We start from the raw sequence: 15,713 nt of genomic DNA on the forward strand, positions 1-15,713 counted from the left end.
GGTGGGGCAGGTCTGGGGAAGGAAGGGAGTCGTTTCCAGGAGGGGGTTTTCCATGTGGCTGGTTGGAACTGGGCTTTACCAAAACGGGAGGTGAAATCTGGAAGGCAAACTGGAGGGGTGGAAGAGTGTCATCCCAGAGGAGCACAGGGATGCTCAGAGGCAGCATGAAAACACCCACCTTGACCGTATTGACAAACATGAGACTTTTTGCATAGGCACCTCTGTGCATTGAGGTGTTTTTCCTCATCCAGATTTGACCATCAAAAGGATCAAAGCCCAAGGGAAGGGATTCCCACTGCCTGACCTTCCTGCTTCCTCATAATGACTTCCCTTGCTTTCTGGTACAGAGCTTTGAACCCGGTGTGACTTGTCATGTCCACGGTTGAGCCAGAGCTCCTAGACACGGGGCAGGGATGCAGCCCTGGAGTCACCTTTTCCCCGGCTCCTGTTAAAGGGAAATCATGACTTCATGGTGGTTCTTGTGGTCAGACATCAGGACATGCCAAGGAGAGCTCGGTATTTCTCATTTGCTTTGCTGAGATGGAAGAGAGAGTGCCAGGAGTCCTGACCGCGCTTCCTTGGGACCCAGCTCCCTCCTCACCAAATCCCTCCTCACTTGTAAGAACAACTGGAAGAGCTCACCGAGGCCTTTCAGCCCAGCACAAAATGCCAGGTCCCTGTTAGCTGCTGGCAGGCTTCTCCAAAGGGCACAATCTTTTGCTGTCATCTGCCAGCTTTCTTTTTGTTGTTGCTTTTTGGAGGAAAAAGCCCTCCAAAGTGTCCTCCACCATCCAATCATCCCTTATGGCTCCTTTGCCCACTGCTCACCTTGAGCTCCTTGTGCCACTGGTCCCTATCCACTGGGATAACTGCTGTGGTGATTCCCAGATGCTGAAAATTGCCTGTTTCAACTGGGAAGCTCTACCAGGATCCAGACCATCTGTGGTCACTGAGCATCACATGGTAGTGCTGGTAAGGATGCAGGAGTGTCCTGGCTGATGGCTTGGCTGTGGTTCAGCACCGGTAATTCATTTTCCCTTCCCGAGTTCCCCTTGCAGGTCTGTTGGAGGAGCTGCTTCCTTCCCCTCCGGCCCCAAACTGCACCAGAGCACCACTGTCAGCTGGAAAACTTCTGTTTGAACTCCCTTGGCACATAAAATCATCCCTCTGTTTCTTCGCAGTCAGTGGTTTGAGGACTATTTACCAGCCCACGGTAATCTCTGGTGCAGTTTTCATCCTCTCTCTCTTGGAATTGTGTTTGGGAATGGATTTGTCTGGAGGAACAAAGTATGCTGAAATCCTTGAATGGAACGTGCTGTAAGATAGTCATCGATAACAAAGCAGACTTAGGTGCTGGGCCAAGTCTTTTGAGCCTGGTTTATTCTGCGTGGCACATCCCTTCTCCCACGATGAGCTGCTTCATTCCAGCGCTGTTCTGGGATGGATCAGTATGGGTTTATTGTCAGTTTATGGAAGGTCCTTGGGTAGCCGTGGCTGAGCAGGTACCTTTCTCTGCTGCCCTGTCAGCTGGGCTGCCTTAATGATTTTCTATTTGCATTTTGGGCACCGTTTCTGACAAGTGCTGCTTGCCATCTGTCAGAGGAGAGATCCGGCACGGGTGGCATTCCATTTGCTTTATTCCTAAGGTGGAGTGATGGTCTTTCCTGTTAGCAGGACATTGTCCTGGCAGAAGCCACAGCCCTGTTGTTAATGCTGTTATTAGCACTGGTGGCAGAAACGGGAGGGAGGGGACATCACTGTGGCTTTCCTTGGCTCACATGGTTCACTGACAGTGACAAGTCCTCGGTGCCCACTTTCTCCACTGTAGATATTTATGTGCATAACAGCACAAAAGGATGCTGTAGTTTGAAGCACCCCCAGCTGTTGTGCCAAAGCAGCCAGGACGAAGTATATCAGGAGTACATCAGGAGCAGACCTGGAGTACATCAGGAGTAAATCAGGAGCTCTGTATTGCCATGCAGTACCATTATCATCTTGGTTACCAGAGAAGAAAGCTCAATTATGGGACCTTCCAGCTGGAAAAGTGTTGTTAAAGTGAAGACAGGTGAATCTGTCAAATGTCATTGCATCTCCTTGTACCAGTGGCTGCAGAAGCACATGCCAGAGCTTTAAAAGCCAGTGTGTGATATACTGACTGCACTGAATAAATCTGGAAGCTTGAAGCCAGGCTGAGCTCCCTCTGTCCCTACTTTGTCACCAGAATAAATACTTGAGAATGGAGCTGGTGCTTCAGCCACGTGGGAGGCTGCAGCAGGGCTTGTACCATGGGATGGGTAGCACAGGCACCCGCTGCCCACTGCTGTGGTGGGTGCACCAGGCTGGCATGGGGACCTCCGATGGGTCCCCCGTGATGCCAGGCTCCAGGCAAGCACCATCAGTGTAGAATCATAGACTGGTTTGGATTGGAAGAGACCTTAAAGCTCATCCAGTTCCAACCTTCCACTAGAGCAGGTTGCTCCAAGCCCCTGTGTCCAACCTGGCCTTGAACACTGCCAAGGATGGGGCAGCCACAGCTTCTTGGGCAGCATGTGCCAGGGCCTCAGCACCTTCATAGTAAGGAATTTCTTCCTTCTATCCAACCTAAATCTCCCGTGTTTAAATTTGAACCCATTACCCCTTGTCCCGACACTACAGTCCCTAATGAAGGGTACCCCTCTAGCATCCCTGTAGGCCCCCTTCAGATACTGGAAGACACAGCAGAGGGAGCTGATTCTTGCAAGCTGTCAGCTATTTTCAGGCTGAAATTGAGACCAAATGGCCATATCTAAACAGGGTGAGCAGGAGGTAGGAGTTCACAGTGTGCTTGCATTTGGTGCCTGCAGGAGTTAGTGCCCAACGTTGCTGCCCGGAGCTGTGCTAATACAGCATCGCGGCTTGGTCATGGCGAGGCTGCATCCAGCTCTTCCCACTGGAGGCTTTGGAGCAGGGCCTGGAGAGTCCTGGAAGTGGAGGACTTGGACAGCACTTGCCTACGCTTTTCTTGGCCCTGGCAGCGGGCGAGTCTCTCACTTCCATAAGCACCAGCAGCTTCATAAACAAAGTCAAGGGAAAACAGCTAAAAGCAGCGATGTCAGAAGTTCACACGCTGGGTGACTGAGCAGGAATTTGGGGCCAATGGGATGAAGATAAAAACCATGCAACTGCTGTTCCTCGCCTCCTAACAGAACATATGTTTTATTTCCCTCTGTTTGAGAATTAAAGCGCAGCAAAGCCCCAGTAAAACCAACTGGTTTGTGGTCAACATCCAGGAAATTTCATGTGCCTCCGCCTGGTCTGGTCCTTCAGGCCACAACTGCATCTTCATCCCCCACAAGAATAATTCTTCTATAAACACTGAAATACGGTGCCTACAGTAATAGCCCACTTAAAATGTCTCATTATTGCAGTTTAACTGGTCATTAGCAGCTGGAATAGGCTGATTTCTTATGGGTTATGGTAGAAATAATTACCTGGTACTCAGAGCCATTAAAAACCAGTTAATGAGTAGAGGGGGAGAAGGTGCTGACATGGACGCAGGCACAGTGCTGGTGTAGCAGGGTTCCTCTGTAGGAAACCAGGCTGAGGTTTGTTGCCTGTGGGATCCAAAGTAATATAAGCCATGGGGAACTGTTAAGCTATTAATGTGATGTAAGTTTGACAGCAGTCCAGCCACTGTACCCGTTCTGAAAGGTTCATTTTGTGATGTTTTGTTCTGTAGATGTTGAGTTGCCTTTTCCCCCCCCCCTTTTTTAATGGAGCTAATTAGAGGCTGTGTAATTTCCAGAGGAGGACAGCATTGTGCTCCAGGAGCATTGGCTGCTTCTGAGATCCCATGTTCACTCATAAACACTGACATGTTCTGTATGCTTTCAATAAAAATGGCATATTAGCTTTAGATGTGGTTACTGGAGTAGTTTAAGGGTGAAATACAGAGGAAGATTCCTCCATCAGGAGAAAACCATTGACAGCCTGTGAGCATCCCGTTGGCTCCTGCTGTTTTCTTCGGCTGTTGACATGTGTTGTTGGAAGAACCATTAGAAGCTCCTGTTTATTGTAGGTGCAGGATGAGCAGAGCCCAGCACAGAGAAGGATTAAAGCAGGTAAGGTGGGAAGGTGCCTGCTGATACCTAGTGAACCCTGGGTTTCGTCTTCTTGGGTGTCTGGCTCATAGATGTGTAAGACTTGGGCAATAAGGAGTACCTGTTGTGGAGCATCCATCACTTCACGGTAGGTGTTGTCACTCGGATGGGTGTCACTGGGTTTGTAGGAAGCAGTAGGTGCTTTGTCCTGCCCCTCAGCCCTGTCCTTGTCCCCGCAGTGCTCCATGCCCGCCTGTGTCACCGCGTTCCACGTCACCTGCGCCTTCGACCACAACCTCGACATGCGGACTATTCTAGCAGACAACGACGAAGTGAAGTTCAAGTCCTTCTGCCTTGAGCACAGCACTGGTGCCACTAAGTTGCCCGAGGAGGCACGGACAGAGCCTGACCAAGCCCAGCTGGACTTGGAGAAGGTCACGCTGCGGAAGCAGAAGCTCCAGCAGCTGGAGGAGGACTTCTATGAGCTCGTGAAGCCCTCGGAGGTGGCGGAGAACCTGGACTTGAGCGAATCGCTGGTGGATTTTGTCTACCAGTACTGGAAGCTGAAGAGGAAAGCAAACTCCAACAAGCCGCTGCTGACACCAAAAACAGATGAAGTGGACAACTTGGCCCAGCAAGAACAGGACGTTCTCTACCGACGCCTAAAGCTCTTCATGCACCTCAGGCAAGACCTGGAGAGGGTGAGTACAGCTTTTCCTTCAGTGATGTGCCCATATACTCCATCAGGGCTGCTTTAATGTGTGCTGGCATCTATAGTCAAGTTGAACTTGACTCCGTTCAACTCCCAAAACGGTTGTGTCCCTTCATCTAGAGCATTATTCAGAAGAAGAGTGCTCGGCGTGTGTGTCATCACTGCCAAAACACTGACACTGATGAAATAAGTTAGTGGCAGTCACAGCTGGGGGTTCAAAAGAACAAATGTCTGTGGCAAGAGGTGCTTTGGTGGGGTTGGGTGGATGGAAGGCAGATGATGCTGCAGCTTCTATCCACTGTATCTTAACAGCCTCAAACCACAGAATTACGCAGTGCCTGCCCCTCAGATGCTCTCTAGCAGCAAGGCCCAGGAACACCTCATTATTTTCCTACATAGAACATCAAAGACAGGGGAATGGCAGGAGGGAGCAGCGGGGCCACCTGGACCGGGCATTCCCTGCCGCAGCCGAAAGTGGACCGGCCTTCCCCGGCCCCAGCCGAAAGTGGGTCGGGTCCTCAGGGAGCTGCCAGTGGAGGCAGAGCTGTGCTGGAGGATGCAGACAAGGATGCAGGCACCCGCAGCTCCCCTGTGGAGCGGGGTATCCTTGTGCAGGGGAGGGAGCAGCCGCGGCAGCTTTTGGGGTGAGAGCAAGCATCAGAGGAGCAGCAGAGCCAAAGCAGTGCTGGACCTCCTGGGGCTGCGCTGGCTGCTGGCGCATCACTGGATTTGGCTGTCATGGCTGCATGGAGGGAAGGAGCAGGGATGGGGCAGGGCAGGCTGGAGAGGAGGAGGAGCAGTGAAAGCGAGAAGCACTGAGGGGAAGAAGCACAGCATAGCACCCAGCAGCAGACAGCAGGGAGCTGCCAGGGGAGGGGATGGATGCTGCTGCTGCTGAGGGGGACATGGGCACAGCACAGGGACAGGGACAGGCAGGACAGGGCTGTGAGCGTGGCACGCAAGGGCCAAGCTCCTTCTCCTCCTCTGCTTAAAACCTGAGCCCTGCCAGGTCCCCCTTTTCCTGCTCCTGCCAGAGGGGTGAATCCATGGCCTCTGCCTGGCCGCTCACCTGAGGTATAAATGCCATGGAGGGGCTCAGGGGGTCTCCAGGAGCAGGCAAGGAAGGAGCAAAGCAGGAAAATAGCATTGCTTTGACCTGGTGGAGGTGGTGCCCTGAGCTCAGGCTGCTGCAGGGGACATGCTGCTCCCTGGGAGGCGAAGGTGACGGTGATGCTGCCCCTGGGGTGATGCTGCTGCTGTGCATCCCTGATCCCTCTCTGCAAGCTGCTGTGGGTCTGTGGCATAGTTTAACTCATAGGGGAAAGGGTGGTGTGGGTTCAGCTCTGGACCAGCCCATCCTTGTTCCTTGCTGCACCCCTCTCCCGGGTTGATCTCAGAGCCTGAGAGCCTTCTCCTGTGTAAAAGCAATTGGATTTCAAGTTACTGGTCTCTTTTCTGTGGCCCTGTCAGCCTCCATCCCTGCATACATCATTGACATCAATCTGTGCCTCATTTGCTCCTGCCTTTACTGCATCATGTTCCCACCTCTGTGGTGGTCTGGGCTGGTGCCACTGTTAATGGGTCTCCAGCACCAAGCTGTAGGCAACAGGCTGCAGCTGCCAGATCCAAGGGTGACAAGTTTAACTTGTTTTCTTCCCTCATCTGCTTCTCTGTACTGTGAATCGAAACCAGACTGCTCTGCCTCCCTCCGCTTCCACTTGCTCCCAGCTTGACTTTCCCAGCTGCAGTGAACCACTGTGCATCTCTGGGTACAGTCTGCAGTGAAGCACTCCGCATCTCTCAGTACAGCTCTTTGCTCCAGGAGCTGCCTAATTCAAACACATGCCATGGCAGCTTCCCCTTGATGTTTTTTGGTGTTAAAATGACACGTTTTACCAGATTCCTCATTTTCCACAGTTACCTCCAGGCTTTGCGGGGTCATTCCCCATCAGCGTTCAGCCTCTGCTTAGCAACATCCTGCCTGGTTTCACTGCCTGGCCCTGGAAGAGCTGTTTGTTTGCTCTGCTTTCAAGACAGGGAACAATAAACACTGGGCAGATCAAAGTCCAGTGCTCAGATGGGTGATACAGGTTTAAATCCGATTGCTGCCAGGGCATCCCAGGTATCTGATCCTGCCTGGCAGCGCCACTCACAGCCACCCCATCTCACTTGCAAGTAGTGAGGCATAGCATCAAACAGGGGTTGGAGAAGAGCAGCCTGGAGGGGTGGGTTTGAGGGGGTGTCCGCAGGGCATCACATTCAATTTTAGTGTTATCAACAATTAATCTGGCAGAAACAGTTGTAATTTTGTGGCTGATAGTGGTATCTGGTTAAGGACTGGTTGTCTAAATTAGCTTTAACATAAAGCTATAGTTTCCTGTCTCTCATATCATCTAAGCTTGGCTTGGGAAAGCAGCACTGGGTGGTATTTAGCTGTGTAAGTGTGTGTAAATACCAGCAGTCTCTAAGCAGAGCACAAGTGATGTTTTCTTCCAGGAATATCAAATCATAGAGAAGAGATACCGCCAAGCACTTGGAGATACAGGTTGCCAGAGGCAGTTGTTTTCCTTGTAAAGGAATTTTGGTTTGATGTTTTCTCCAATCCAGAACAAAAATACACAGCATCTAGCTCACTGCTCTGTATTTACAGCTAGGTGATTCAACAGGGAAAAGAGCAGCTTTTTCTCCTGTATTCCTACATGTTTCCAGATTTTCCTTAGGTAAGGACCGATGCCATTAGGGGATGGCAACACTCATCCTTTTGCCTTCACAGCCCTTGGTGGCAGGCACTAGGTAGGCTTGGGATGATGTCCTGGCTTGTTCTGTCACTGTGAGAGGCACAAAGGCTCCTGTCCATGTAGGGACAGCCCCCCAAGCCTGGAAATATCCCAGCCTTCCTCTGCAGAGTGGGGTTTGAGGATGGGGAGGGGGAAGAATCGAAGTCATCAGGGTCTCACGTGTGAGTGTGGACATACCCATGCATGTTGCTGCCAGTGCCTCCAGTCAGGCCCCCTCCTCCTCACTTCATTGCAGGCAGTTTTCTCTTTCAGAGCATCAGGAAGCTGAGTAACTGCTGTCAAATCTTGTTATAGCTGCCATTAGCATTTTCTGTTTCGCAGCTGAAACCCTGTTTCCTCCTAAAGCCTCGCTGCCCGGTGCAGCCATGGTGACAGAGCCTGGCTCTCCAGCCACCCTGACGCAGGGCTGGCAAAAACTGGAGCACTGAGATTCATCACCAGGCAGATGCCAGTGGGTATCACACGTATCTCTGTTGTCTCCGAGCTGAGGGTGTTTACCAGCAGCCCTGCATGATGAGCAGGGTTTAACCACTCCCGTGCTGGCTCACATAAGCATTTATGTCTTGTGCTTTGCTGTTTGCATTGGTTAATAAAATATATTGGACAGGGACAAAATGCACCAGTGATTTGCAGGTAGATACGGAGCGAGCGTGAGTAACCTCAGAGACGGGCCACATTTGGGGTAGGGATGCTGAGCTGGCTGCTGACCTGGGCCAGCATCACCTGCATATTTTGCTGTATTTCCTATGCTCTGTCCTGGCTGCAGCAAGTACTGGGAGAGAACTGTGAATAACCATAGGATTACAGAATGGTTTGTGTTGAAGGGACCTTAAAGCTCCTCCAGCTCCAACCCCTGCCCCGGGCAGGGACACCTTCCACTAGAGCAGGTTGCTCCAAGCCCCTGTGTCCAACCTGGCCTTGAACACTGCCAGGGATGGGGCAGCCACAGCTTCTCTGGGCACCCTGTGCCAGCGCCTCAGCACCCTCCCAGGGAAGAGCTTCTGCCCCAGAGCTCATCTCATCCCCCCTTGGGCAGGTTAAAGCCATTCCCCTTGGTCTGTGAGATGAAGAGGACTGAATCCCGGGGCGTGTGGGTTTCCCTGGGTGGCAGAAGCAGCGGCACAGTTTGAGGGGACCCACTTTGACTGCCTAAACCAAACACTGTTTCTTGTGTTCCCATAGGTTAGAAATCTCTGTTACATGGTGACGAGACGGGAGAAAATGAAACACACCATTTGTAAACTGCAGGAGCAGATCTTCCATCTCCAGATGAAGCTTATTGAGAAAGATCTTTACCCAGGTCAGTACCGCTTACCAGAGCTTGTTCTCTCGTGCTCTGTCCCTGCTGCCCTCTGAAGCCAGACTGGTGCCCAAGGCTCATCCCCCTCCCCAGGGGAACCAGAGCTCTCCCTCCCCTGTTATTTAAGATTGGTTCATGTGTTGACTCTTGCCCATCCCGATTTTGTTCAGAAACACAATAAAGCCATACCCTGGGTGACCGGCGTGTCAGAGAAACTTGTTTTCACGGATATCTCTTGGTCCTCCTCTTCTAGGAAGCTGTCACGAAGACCAAGTGTTTGGCTAGGTGGTGATGCTAAGGCACTGTTTTGGGGGCTTTTATGGAGATGGAGCTGTCAGTCAGGAGATGGCAAGTTCTGGCCACAGGGCTGCTGATGTTGGAGCTGATCCACAGCAGCTGTCTCCCTGGCATGGGTCAGCAGCCCTTGCTTTGCAGATGGTTTTGGCTCTGTCAAGAATCAGAGGTTAAGCTACTGGTAGGATGTCTGTTGCTCCGAGACACCAGCTCCGTTAGCACTGGTTGACTACAGTTCTCTTCTCCAGATACCTATTGGTGGAGAACATCATGCTACTGCATGCAAAGCCTCTGGCAACTTCTGTTAAGGAACTGCAATAAAGTTGGTTTCCTTCTGTCCTACTTTTTTCCCTTTTACACAAGCATTCCCGGAGCCCACAGCTCCTGCTGTGGTGGCAGGGCAGACCAAACCCCATGGCTGCAGAACAGTTTTTCCAGCAGCAGCATCTGGCACTTTGGCAGGCTCTTCCAGCAGTTGTTGTGTTTGTGGCTTTGGAGTTGCGTTTGAAGCCATCACATGGTTGGGGTTTCTTCAGGAACTGTCTGGGCTGAGCTTTCCTTGACAAAAGTGTTCTTTGACTGCAGTTTTGGAGGCTGAGAAGTGTGTACGTTGAGATGTTTGTGACTCGCAGCCTCTGCGAATTCCTTCGGAAGGCCCGAGCCAGGCAGGGATGGCTGGGACCCCAGGGAGCGCTCCGGGGAGGTGTGGGTCCTGCAAACCTCGGTCCCCATGGCACAGATCACTAACACCGTGTGTTGCTCCACACGTCCTCACTGAACCACTGATTGGGGTCACCAGGCTGGACACACACGGAATGGTGCTCCCAGCTGCTCCCACTTTGGAGACCCCATGTTGCACATCCCGGGAGCCGTTCCCTGGCCCACAGGAATGTGCTGGATGGTGCTCCCCGCAGCGATGCTGCTGGTGAGGAGGGAGATCCAGCTCAGGAATAACGGGTAGATAAAAGACAAGAGCAACAAGCTCAGATCCTGAAGGCAGATTCCATGCGCTGTTGCTGCCGGGCTCTGCGGGTTTTGGGGGGTCACAGGGGACCTCGTGGTGTTCTTCAGTTGAGCTGGGTGAACCCTGTTTGGCATTTGCAGCTCTCGGAAGGTGACAGGCACAGTGGACTTTGCCAGGAAGGCTTCTTGAGCTCATCTCCCTCACAAACCACGTGTTAGATGGCTGGAAATACCCTTGGAGAGTCCAACCTCTGGTCATGCCCAGCCCAATCCCTAACACAGCGATGGGGTGAGAGTTGGCAGCTCCTCTTGAGGACGGCTGGGATGGGGTGCAGATGCCAACCAGGGAGCTGTGTTGGGGCTCTGCTGTCGTGTTTTGGGGCTGTCCCGCACCGTTGCTCTTCCTGAAAATGTATGTACTTGAGGAAGAGCATGTCTGCTTTTACCATGATGTTTGTTCTGCCTAAAGGTGAGTGATCAGAGTCAAACCCGCAGTGTGAGGGTGACTCAAGAGGTGATGGGTTTGCAGGCTGTGGGATTCACACGTTTTGATGGCAGATACTCTTCTCTCCTGCACCAAGTGGTTGGTGTTTTCTGCTTTGAACCAACTGAGCTGAGCTGCTCATCTCTCCTGGGATGGGCCTTTTGGTTGAGCCTGAGCTGGGACTGCTGCCTCTGGGACCCAGCTCCCGCAAGTAGTTGATGCCAGGGAATTTGACCCTAGGATCGTCAGGTGGTTTGGGCCTCTGGGTCCTTCCCATGCCTGGGGGACATTAGGGACCCACGTGCCTTTCAGCATCGGTGTGTAGGATCTTCTGTGCTCAGGAGGTGTTCCCTCACTAGGATGTATCATCAGGCCGTAAGTTGCAATCCCAGATATGGGAAGTGAGGATGGCCTGGTGAGCTGTGACAGCCATAGTGCAGGCAGAACCACCTTGCCTCCTCCCCAGTGGTCCTCACGCTCATCTCCGGGTCCGGCCCCATGACAGTGGGGCTGGTGGCAGTGTGGCATGGAGGGGTGGTCAGTGTAACTGAGGTCAGAGAAGGGCTCAGCCTCCACCTTCCTGTGGTAGCTACACGGCCCTGCCCATCACGGCAGCACGTAGCAGTGGAAAGCAGTGTTGTGTTCATTATCTCCTTCATCTCATCCTGCTCCCATCCTTAATGTGCACCATTATAGACCCCAATGCTACCAAGTGCTCCCAACACCCAAGTGTTCACTAAGCCCCCTCCATGGCAGTTGATAATGTTAAAGATACTTGGCACCCAGTGGCACAAAAGCTGTGGATAACTCACTGCTGCATTTTCATAGAATCACGGAATAGTTTAGTTTGGAAGGGACCTTAAAACTCATCCAGCTCCAACCCCTGCCACGGGCAGGGACACCTTCCACTAGAGCAGGTTGCTCCAAGCCCCTGTGTCCAACGTGGCCTTGAACACTGCCAGGGATGGGGCAGGCACAGCTTCCTTGGTCAGTCTGTCCCAGTGCCTCACCACGTTACAAAGCACTGACTGGTTTGAAAGTGGGGAGGTGGCTCCTGTAGCATCCCCTCCACACAGCTCCCCACCGGGCTGCTCTGTGTAGCTGGGCCTTCTTGGAGGAAGGAAGAAGTCTCCATGATTTTGCCTGGATGAGGCCAGTTTCTAGCTGCTGGTACAGAAGTCATCGACAGAAATCTGTTGGGCTTATTCCAAAGATGGTTTTGGCACAAAGTGTTTTTGGAACGGCTCCCACATAGAACTCAAAGCTTGGAGGGTTTTATTTCCCCCACTGATAGATGATCATTTAAGGAGGAGATTTCTAATAAAATCAGTGTAAAAGTGAACCCACCCCTCTCCCTTATATTTTTCTTTCATGGAGTGGAAAGTAAACACTGTCTGGCTTTGAAACACGGCTGCTATTTTGACAGGTTCCTCTTCAGAAACTGCTGCTCGCGCTTCTCTTTAGCCCCGTTGTGCTGCCTAAACCAAGTCAGAGGTCTGCTTTGTAAGCCAAGTGGAAACGTGTCTGCCCTTCTCCGGTTATCTGGCAGGAACGTAGCAAAGACCACTTTTGCTTTTGCCTCTCTTGCTCTTAGTGGTGCTTTGGTCAGGAGGGGGTCCTGGTTTGGCAACCCCGGGATTAACAATCCTGTTAATCCACGCGCAGGCAGGTGCAATGTGAATTCCCTCCCCTGGTCACCCAGTACATTTCCACCCCTGCAGCAAGGGGAGAGCTGAGGTTATTCCCTCTGACCCATCCAGCCCATGGCCTCGCTGCTGAGGCTGTTTGTAGGTGCCTAACACATAAACCAGTTTGTTTCTTGATATCGTTGCTCTGATTGATGGCTGCACAGCTTTGTGCAGGTTCAAGCCATGGGCCAGGCTCACTAACTGCACATCCTCTGCTTCCATCAGCCACCCACATCTTGGTTTCAGGGCAATACCATTCCCCCTCTGAAAATTAATAGGAGTTTTAGCATGGACTTCTCTGGGAGAATGACCTAATGGAGTAAGTAAAAACTGTTGAAGTATTTTGCTTGGCAATACAAGTTGTACTTTTATAGGGTATTTGTCCTGTTTACCCAAGAGGAATAAATCCAGTAGAAGTTCAAAGCCATTTAGGAAATAGTGATTTTTTAGCCAAATGTCTCCGTAGCTAAGAGTTATATCCCTGGCTTTCCATAGGCAATGCTGGCCACCTTTCCTGCTCTATTTACTTATGCTCATTATACTGCTTAAGTTTTATAGCTTTGGGGGTTTTTCGCCCAATATGAGTGTGAACAGTTGCTATAGCCAAAAGGTCAAATTAAATCAAGATCTGCTTTAAAACACTGCTGGCACCACTGCTGTCCAACTGGCTTTGCAGCTAAATCCCTCCAGGAGATGCTGTTACTGGTGATGGGTGACACACCGCCGGGTTTGGAGGTCCTCATCCTCCTGGAAGGTGTCTGAGTGATGTTTGGGGTTATCCCTTCTGCTCCTGCAGTTCCTCACCCCAAAGCCCTGGTCCAGGAGAGCATCTTGGTGGTGCAGAGTCTCCAGTGAGTCCCCTGCTTTCAGTGGGATAGTCCTGTGGCTACACTAAGTTCATGTCCAAGGCCCAGACCTTGTTTGTGTGTAACCTACAGGATTCAGATCTTCTTGCACACAGCCTACAGGTGGCCAAGAAGTGTTCCCTCTTTGGCTTGGAGCTGGTTGCAGGTCTGGTCCAGGTCTCCACTGCAGGGGTATGCCCCAAGGGGAACTTGCTCACTGCAGCATCCCTGATGCCTCGTCTCACATGGAGTTTTCCTTTTTTTCTACAAAATGCCAGAACAAACTGGGAAGAAGACAAAGGGTAAGAAAAGTGACCCAAGAAGGAAAGGAAGAGATGGTAGAAAAAGTAGTCCTGAGAAGAAAGAGAAAAGGAAATCAGTCAACGAAACTGTATTGGGACAACTGGGTAAGTCTGATTTTATGGACCCGTGCTGCTGGAGGCTCCCTGTTTTGGGGAGCAGGGTAAAGAGTCCCAGCCCCGATCCCTCCTGCATGTACATTGTGGAGTCACACCTGAGGCCACAGGAGCCTCTTCCATCTCTCCCTTGTGGGCATCAGCCTGAATTAATGAGGTCCTGCGGGAGAGACCACATTGGAGACACGGTCCTTGGCAGGGAAGGGGTGTAATGTGTCCACCCAGCCCTGGGGCTTGCCCCCAGATTGGGATAGTGTGTTACAGGCCCTGTGATGTGCTGCTGAAGTGTGGTTTCGCTTCCCAGTGATAAAATCAGACTTACCCACCCCGCAGTAGGGCTGATCCCCCGTATCTTCTGTGCTGTGCACCAGTGGTGGGCACAGCTCCCATAACCCTGTGGTTGTACTGGTTGTGCCGGCAGCATCCAGGAGGCAAGGCACAACGTGCAGCCGGTCTCGACTTTGCTATGGGGAACAAGGAGATGCAGACTGGCTCTGTGGATGCCTCACCCACCTCCGGCTCTTCCTCATCAGCCACAACCTGCTGTTGCTCAGCAACAGATGGGGTTTGGGGGGAAGTAAAAAAACCAAAACAAAAAGGTTGGTTTTGATAAGGTCCTTGACAACTACATATGGTTTTTACACGGAATTGGGGTTTTGTTTGACTTCCTCTGGCACTGCTGCCTCTGCTGGTACGCGGAGCAGGATGTGATGAGTTCACATGTGCTCAGCTGCCCTGTGGGGCCGCTGGTCCCGTGGGGCTGTCGGATGTTCCGAAGGAGTTATCAAACCCTCCTGGGGGTACAGGGCGTTTCTGTGGGAGGTCTGGGGGTCTCTGCCACCCTGCCTTGCTCTGCTTTGCCCATTGCTCACCCCAACTCGGCTGCTTCCCGTTCATCTCAAAGCTGTTTGGTGATAAGCAGGAGCCCCACCGGTAACAGCTTTTGGGCTCGTCTTGTCTCTGTGCTCTTCTCTGCTAAAGAAACTTCGGATTTTCTGGGGCAAATTCCATCAGATGGTGGAGGGTGGGAGAAGCATCTCCAGGAAAAGCTGCACTGCTGCGAGCCTGGGAACTCAGGCAGCCAACCTTGAGCTCTCAGACCTGCCTCCTGCCCTCCCTGCCTCTGCACACAGATTTAGCGCTGGTCCCACCACCCCGCTGGCTGCTTGGCTCCGGCGAGGCCGGGGGTTTGGCAGCACGTGGTGGCCCAGCAGCAGCTTCTCCCTGCAGAACCCATGGAGCCTTGCCTGGGCCCTGGTGGCAGTCACCAAGTTTTTAGCCTTACACCGGGATGGTTTGTCTGGCACCTTTGCCCAGGAATGTGTTTTCCACCCGCGTTGGGGGTTGGCATCTTCACTGCAGAAAGATGCTCGGTTTTGATTCGGGGGGGCTCATGGAGTGTTGGATGTGGGGAAACACTCAGGGTGTTGTGCTGTGACCTCAGTGAACCCCAAATTCAGCAGTAGTGCTGGAGCAAACCCTGTTCTGTGTCCTGATGTAGTTGGTGTGTTATGGTTGACCTTTAGGGTGTTTCTCCCTTGCGGGGAGTTCTGGTGAAGTTGGTGGTGGTGTCAAAAGGGCCGCGCGGCTGTTCCTGGCTCCTGAACCAACCTTCCATGTGTGTTTTCCCAGGCTTGTCAACCTCCTTCCCCATCGACGGGACCTTCTTCAACAGCTGGTTGGCGCAGTCGGTCCAGATCACCGCCGAGAACATGGCCATGAGCGAGTGGTCCCTCAACAACGCCCACCACGAGGACAGCACCCCCGGCCTCTCCGAGGAGCTCCTCCAGGACGAGGAGACCTTGCTGAGCTTCATGATGGACCATTCCCTCCGGTCCCCGTTCAAGCAGAGCGAGGCCACAAAGAAAGTGAAAAGCAAAACGAGAACGAACACTAAGAAAAAGCTGCCCAGGAGCAGCCCCCCAGCGCGCCCCCCCCGCGGGGGGTGGGAGCCAGCCGGAGAGCTCGGAGCTATGGACTAACAGCACCGGTGACTTGTCGGATGATGCCACCAAGCCCTTCGCTCCCGATTCCAGACCGAGCAAGTCGGAGAAAGGAGCTACGAAGCTTCCCACCGACCGCAAAGGGACGGGCGAGGTGAAAAAGGCGGCCAAGAAGGGCTCTATCCCAAAAG

The 15,713-nt window shown here is 52.4% G+C and overlaps 1 protein-coding gene across 1 annotated transcript in view; it reads left to right on the forward strand.

The window, feature by feature from the left end:
- The window catches only part of JADE2 (jade family PHD finger 2), a gene marked incomplete at both ends in the record, with an annotated part of 33,373 nt that extends 17,667 nt beyond the window's left edge, over nt 1–15,706 (forward strand). The window contains 5 exon segments of the mRNA XM_010014797.1: nt 4,319–4,780; nt 8,772–8,889; nt 13,442–13,570; nt 15,212–15,498; nt 15,500–15,706. Coding sequence (XP_010013099.1) covers nt 4,319–4,780; nt 8,772–8,889; nt 13,442–13,570; nt 15,212–15,498; nt 15,500–15,706 — 1,203 coding nt within the window.
- Between the last annotated feature and the right edge of the window lie 7 nt (nt 15,707–15,713).

The sequence above is a fragment of the Nestor notabilis genome, unplaced genomic scaffold (assembly GCF_000696875.1).
Source record: "Nestor notabilis isolate BGI_N333 unplaced genomic scaffold, ASM69687v1 scaffold15785, whole genome shotgun sequence".
NCBI classification, from domain to species: domain Eukaryota; kingdom Metazoa; phylum Chordata; class Aves; order Psittaciformes; family Psittacidae; genus Nestor; species Nestor notabilis.